Source organism: Cryptotermes secundus, unplaced genomic scaffold, assembly GCF_002891405.2.
Source record: "Cryptotermes secundus unplaced genomic scaffold, Csec_1.0 scaffold1530, whole genome shotgun sequence".
In the NCBI taxonomy this organism is placed as follows: Eukaryota; Metazoa; Arthropoda; class Insecta; order Blattodea; family Kalotermitidae; genus Cryptotermes; species Cryptotermes secundus.
In genome coordinates, this window is record NW_019723941.1 from 34,717 (window position 1) to 41,508 (window position 6,792).

A 6,792-nucleotide genomic window follows, 5' to 3' on the forward strand; every position below is an offset into this window, starting at 1 on the left:
ATGGGTAAAATTTAATTTCTTAATTTGAAGGATAATCCATCTTTAAAATGTTAGCTACTGTATACTGTTATACTGAAGAAGCAAAATAGAACATTGCAGGTCGCGGTGCAAGGGCTGAGAAGACCCACCCCTTATACATTCAGTCATTTGTTATACTGACACAGAAAGCAGCCATATCCTGGCGAAGAACCGTCCTGCTTGTAATATATATAAACATGTGTAACCACATTGAAGAGTCCTCATTTTTTCCATTTGTCATCTGTGACTAAGCATTACAATATTCTTTCAAAAACATCCCCACCATTAACTATCAAAATGGTGTCCTCTAATGTCCATAGAAAATTCCCCTGCCCCAGTTTCACCAAAACAAATATTTCTGAATTTAGAGATCACCCACCTTTCACCATTGTAGCCGACAGCTTTTATACCATTCTTCCTTGAAGCATGCTTTTTCTTATTCATGCATAAAAATTATGTAATCTGAACCAATCTCATTTAATTCACCGTGCTAATCCATCTCTGGAATTCACAGATCTCATACACAGAGTTGCTGAAGTCAGCCACACAGTTCAACATTTCATATTTTTCAATTAAACCTTCCGAATTATTAACAATTCCAGTGAACATAAACTTCTCCAGCTGTTTTCCAAAATGCTGTACCGTATTACCTTACAGCTTTAAGGATGACTGACCTGATGATTTTCAATTGCCTGTATAAGATCATCTCTAAAAGGAAAGATGGGTAAGCTTCTTCTGGTTTCTTGCAGGCTGACTTTCTTCTTTTCTGATTCTGTCAGTTTAGGTTCATTTTAATCCTGCACAGAAAAGAATATAGTACATAGAATATAGTACATTATAACAGAATAAAGTACAGCCATACACTGTACTTCATGTACAACATGAAGAAAGTCAAGGACATTCAGAAGTATTACCATGAACAGCACCAAAGTCATCAATATCACCATGTCACTGGAAATGCATTTGAAACCAAGTCAAATTTGCCACCCAAAACAAAAATAAGTTACAGGAATCAGAAGATGCAGTCTTGACCTGGGCAGTTACTTCAATTGTCTATTGCAACAAATGCCAGGGCAATACCTCAAAATAATCCATTGCCACTTCCTTCCCAATCCTCTGATAATCCCATTCACTGCCATATAGCTACTGTAGCTGGAACACAATTTTTATATAACCTACAATCTATGGACTCACTAACACTAAGCTATGAGTGGTAACAACTGATCTGTTTTAAAGCACACAGTCCATACTTCATTAATATGTTACTTTCAACAATATTTAATGCTATATATACACATATATAAGAGACTTCATGAATCATAATCATTCTTGAGAAGCTAATGACCCACTGGATGCTCAAGAAATCACCTGCCTTCTATGGAATATAAAAATATGGAATATACTGTGTATGCTCTGAAGTGTCATTTCTATTTTCTTATTGAACTTGTAGAATGTTCTAATCAGAAACCAGAGACCTTCTGAAATGCTATCTGTATGCTGGACACACATTTCAATTACATAACAACTCATCAATCCTTTAAGTGCTCAATTTGTCATCATCGGTTCATAAATTTCATTCATACCTGTCAGTAGTTCAGAGCCACAGTTTGCTAAAACTGCCACAAGCTGGAAAGTATGGTTTATTTCCTCATATTAATAACATTCAGAGCAAAAGAAGCCAGATAAGATATCATCTTCATATTAGTGAAGAGATAAAATCTTACCTCTTGGTCTGGCTTGGAGCCCGGCATCCNTCCACAGAGCCCATAAAACTGATGTTTCAGAGAACATGTTGCCTCTATCTTCAGAGTCAAAGAATAAGCCAAGAAATCAGTGTGGCAAGCAGAGCACTGCCTTAGTTGTCAACCCTGAAGATGGAGGTGATATGTCCTTGCAAAATGTTGGTTGACATTCAATGGACTGTACAGCATCAAATCCCAGAAGACAGAACTCTTCATGACCACCACTGTGACAGCTTCAAATCCTACAATAAACAATGCATGTTTTCAATATTGTGACGGGTTGCGCTATGCAGGACACCCCTCCCCCCCCCCTGCCAGCGGTGAGGTAACACCATCGGAGCGCTGTCGTTACTAGGGTAACAGGCAGTCAACACTCCTTCCCCTACCCCACTGGTGGTGACATGCCGAGCGGAGCCGAAGTGAGCCGAGCGGAGCCGAAGCGAGCCGAGTCCCAACACACTGGTCACTATGCAACGCAGGTAAACGGTGGTTGGGAGAGACAACTCCTGACAGCGTTACCAGTTAACACTGGTAAACACGGTAGCAACAGTGGAGCCTATTACGTGGCTGTTTTCTGTGTTGTCCAGAACTAGGCTACATAAGGAGCAGCGAAGACTATTCACAGTTAGTTCCGAGTTAGCCAGGCAGTCAACCAGCATTTGCAGTGTAGTATTTGTGATACTGCCGATGGCAGTAAATGTCACATTGTAATTTGTGTGATTGTAAGAGCAAATGTGAAATAAAATTCGCTATATCAAATACGGCGTGAAATTATTTGTCGCGTTATACACTACACACATGACAATATTATTGATATTATGCCAAATTAATATCCAACTGCCAGTTCAATTGTACTAGAGGATTTCAAATTCCCTATTCCTGCTACTCATGAATTAACCCTTCAGCGCGGTTTCCTGTTCATGGTACGCTGGTATTTAAATGGTCCTACCTGCGGTTTGCCGTACACCATACACCAAGCTGTAAGCCTAATTTCGAAGGCCCATAAATATGGAACGAAACATTCCAGCATGATGATGATTGCACTGGGCTGTTGTGAAAAGAATACACTTTCTGTTTGTGTAACCATAAGATTCAAGATCCTGCAGCACTGCTAGTCAGTCTAAATAGAACGCGTGACCTCACAGTTACGATGGCCAAGTGACTATGATATCAACATATCACAAAGATGAGATTCGTGTGGTTGTGAATAAAGCAAACAAACAAGAAACAAAGCCTGTGGTTATTTGTGATTACAACAGAAACACGGTAGGAGTGGATCTGAAGGATCAAATGCTACAGACGTACTTGCTTGAACAAAATAAGAGTACTAAGTGGTATCAGAAGTTATTCAAGAGGCTACACAATGTAGCAATACATAAAGCAATGGTCATATATCATTGTCTCCCGAATAACAAAAACATGGACACGCTAAAGTTCAGACTTTCACTAGCACAAGGCCTCGTGGAAAACACGGTTCTGGTTTTCCTCATCCTGTACAGGGTCATCCGTCAGTTGAACTGCAGCCTAAAAGACTCACAGAACGACATTTCCTGGAGTGTATTCCAGCCAAAGAAAAAGGCAAAGCCTCAAAAAAGATGTGTGGTGTGCACAAAACATGGTAAAAGGAAAGAATCTATTTATTGGTGTAGTGAATGTGAGGCAGGGTTGTGTTTAGATGGATGTTTCAAGAAATACCATATGAAACTCAACTTCTAATCCACTTGCTTCCATCGCTCAGATAGGGTGCTCATATTATAAGGTAAGATTATAAAACCATCTTTTAAGATGATTTCAGTGAAAAATTCATAATTATATCTCATATAGTTCAAAAGTTATGATACATAATATAATTTAGAGCAAAATTTAAATGGGCAACTAAAAAATACTACAGCAGGAGGCCCCACAACAGCGATATTTAAATGCCCACACTGAAGGGTTAAAAACTGACTACCAGAGTATCCAGATTTAATCTCTCCCATTCCCAGATTATAAAGGTGCATAAATAAAATAGTGTTCAGTATGCATACAAATCCATTATTTTTTACGTTATTTCTCAATTTTACAACAATATTCAGGAGTATAAAAAAGATAAAAGGTATCCCTCTAACAGGCCACGGAGGCCCATAGGGTTGTGAGACATCAAGGCTTCCACATTTTCTAGACAATTGGCTCAGAGATGGCGGTGAGCTTGTCAGCCTTACGCGCCAGTTGCATCTTTACCCCCAGGAAGATTCCTGGTATTCATTTCTGCTAGAGGCTGAGTCGGCTCCAGTGCCACAGTGCAGCTGGCAGGATTTGGTCAACTGAAAAATCCAATGCCCTATTGGGAATCGAATCCACAACCTTCTGGCTTCTAGCATTTTGCCTCAACTTTGCTACCATGTGCCCCATATTAAATGGTACACAATATGGTACACATTCTGCACAGCACACAAGATAAAACTATAAATACTACTAAAAATAGCATATTTTATGTTAGTGCGAATTATGTGAATTCTTCAAATGTTGTAAACATGTGCCATATTACATGACACCAATGTCCATAACTATGTATATCAGTCTGTCTATTACAATACAACTTATAAATAGACAACTAAAGACATGAGTGTTATCAATGAAACCAGTATTTATTCACTAAGGATACTCACTACATGTTTCGGCCATACAGTCATCATCAGGCATTTAAACTGCTACAAATGTTGTCAACAGGGCCGCGCCATGGCTCAAGCGGTTAGTCGCTGGCTTCCCACCGTGGCGGCCCGGGTTCCATCCCAGGTCTGGTCAAGTGAGATTTGTGGTGGACAAAGTGGAGCTGAGGCAGGTTTCCTCCGAGTATTTCGGTTTCCCCTGCCAATCATCATTCCAAAAATTGCTCCACAATCACCCTCACCTATCATCTGGGGCTGGTACAATAGGCCAGAAGTGGCCGCAGCACAAGGGACTTAGTCCCACCCCACTAGCATTACAAAAAATGTTGTCGACATCCATCACTGGACTGGTAACCCATGGATCCACTGTTACTAGTCTCATCTTATGCAAAGCACACCTCAAAATTGATATAATGTTCATAAACTTTTAATGTCTCACATGTTGGAAAACATTCTTCTGCAGTCAAGGGCTGAACAATGTCAGCTGGTCATCATCTAGTAAGATTTATGAACAAACATTATGTGATGCTGTAGTGAATAAATGCCGTTCTGTAGTTTTATCCAATTACACTGCAGTACAAGAACAACGAAGGCACTCATGGGAAAACCACACAAATTATATTGACTTTACTTTTGTTACCAAAATACATTAACATGATAAATATGTGAATACAGCACCTTCTTGAGGTCTTCTGGCATATGATAACGTTGAACTTTCTCAAGTTCACGTGCTTGCTCATGTTCCTTTGCCAACTGAAGTAATTTCTTCTTGTGTTCGCGTTCCTTACGCTCCCGTTCAGTTAGCCTAGATTAAAAAGTGAGATAGGAATACTAAGAATTGGGGAACTTTCACCAAATTCTTATACGAAACTCTACAGCATTTAAACAGATTCACTTACTCTTCCTCCTGAAACAGATATTCATCATCAATGATATCTGCCTCCAATTCTGCTACCTTATCCTCCTTCCTCTTCTCCAAGTATTTTCGTCTTGATTCTACTCGCAGCTTTGGAATGATTTTAGAACGACCCTCTGCTTCCTGTTTCAGTCGTTTGGCTGCCTCTTCATAAGCTCGTTTCTCTGAAATGTCATGAGTCACCCACATTTTAAAACCTGTGTAGTTCGGTTGATATGCTTTATAGCCTTGTGATTAATTTGAAAAATGGGAACCTACTCACCAGGGCCTGATGGCTGAGCAACATTTCGTATCTTCTCTTTATCTTTCTTTTTAAGACGATCAGCAAATTCATCTCTTTCCTGTAAATCTCTAAGCCTCTGTTTCTCAGTACTGTCATCTGAATTAGAGTCAGATTCATATCTGCTCCTTTTATGGTGTTTTGAATGTTTGTCCATATTACTGTCTGACTTGATTCTGTCATGGTTACGTTTGTCCTTTGAATGATCATATTTTGAAGAACTACCTGATTCACATCTGGGCTTCTCACCATGATGTCGAGGCATATCTGTAAACTATGATAACAAAACTGCATTGTTTTCTTGCTTTAAACAAAGGAACTTACATGCTAGTTCATTCTTAACACTTGGAAACTGAACAATAAGCTGTGAATATATCAAAAAGTGTTTCGTTCTTGAATGTTCATTAATTTTATAATTCCTTATATGCAGTAAACAATACTTGGTACTTTTTATGCTGCATGGTATAAGCATAAAACACTCATCATAAATGTCCTGAAGTATCTTGAAAGAAACTTACTCAGTATTGCCTAACTAACACCTTCCCCAATACTAGGCTTTGTTGGCTTCTTACATTCTAAATTATAACGTTCTCAACATTAATCTTAAGTACATGGCATTTTACTCTTTGACTGGCGCGGGCGTGTTTTAACACCCGGACGATGCCAGCCGTTCCCTGGTGTTGGCGTGTTTTAACGCTTTGACAATCTCTTCCCTTCTTTGCTCTCTTGGCACTCATCAACCAAAGACATATATATGATAGTTTTTGTGCATGTTTGTAAAGAACCCTTGTAAACTTTGTGGGGGTCTATATTACTGTCAGAACCCTCTGAGAAGGAAAAGGTCAGATAATATTTAACATTCATTCAGTTTCACCATTGCTTCTCGCAGTAAGTGTCGGCGTGTTCCTACATACATACATACACTTCATTTCACAAGTCCAAACAAATGGACAAGCTAGAAAGTGTTGTGAAGGAGATTTGTGCTGATGATGATAGTGGCGATGAAATAATGATTCCTGAATTAGATGAAGTTGATAGTGGCAGTAATACAGTGATAGACAGTGATCCACAAGACAGTAATCATGAACATTTAGCTACCACGAGTGCGGTGCCTGACACGCCCATCTCATGAACGTACGGAGACATTGTACCGACAATAGTTCTATTTGCTAGTAGTTTCGGGATCAA

General features: G+C 39.3%; 1 protein-coding gene across 2 annotated transcripts in view; it reads right to left on the bottom strand.

The window, feature by feature from the left end:
- Positions 1–5,034: 5,034 nt before the first annotated feature.
- The window catches only part of LOC111862219 (pre-mRNA-splicing factor ATP-dependent RNA helicase DHX16-like), a 2,699-nt gene continuing 941 nt past the window's right edge, over positions 5,035–6,792 (bottom strand). Inside the window, exons 1-4 of one of the 2 annotated variants that reach the window (XM_033750588.1) lie at positions 6,123–6,257; positions 5,587–5,878; positions 5,308–5,488; positions 5,035–5,213 (exon numbers count right to left, since the gene is read on the bottom strand). In XM_033750588.1, the coding sequence (XP_033606479.1) occupies positions 5,045–5,213; positions 5,308–5,488; positions 5,587–5,869 (633 nt within the window). In that variant the 5' untranslated portion in view covers positions 5,870–5,878; positions 6,123–6,257 and the 3' untranslated portion in view covers positions 5,035–5,044. Of the gene's footprint in view, positions 5,214–5,307; positions 5,489–5,586; positions 5,879–6,122; positions 6,258–6,792 lie in introns of those variants that run through there. The other variant, XM_023847430.2, reaches the window with a different exon arrangement.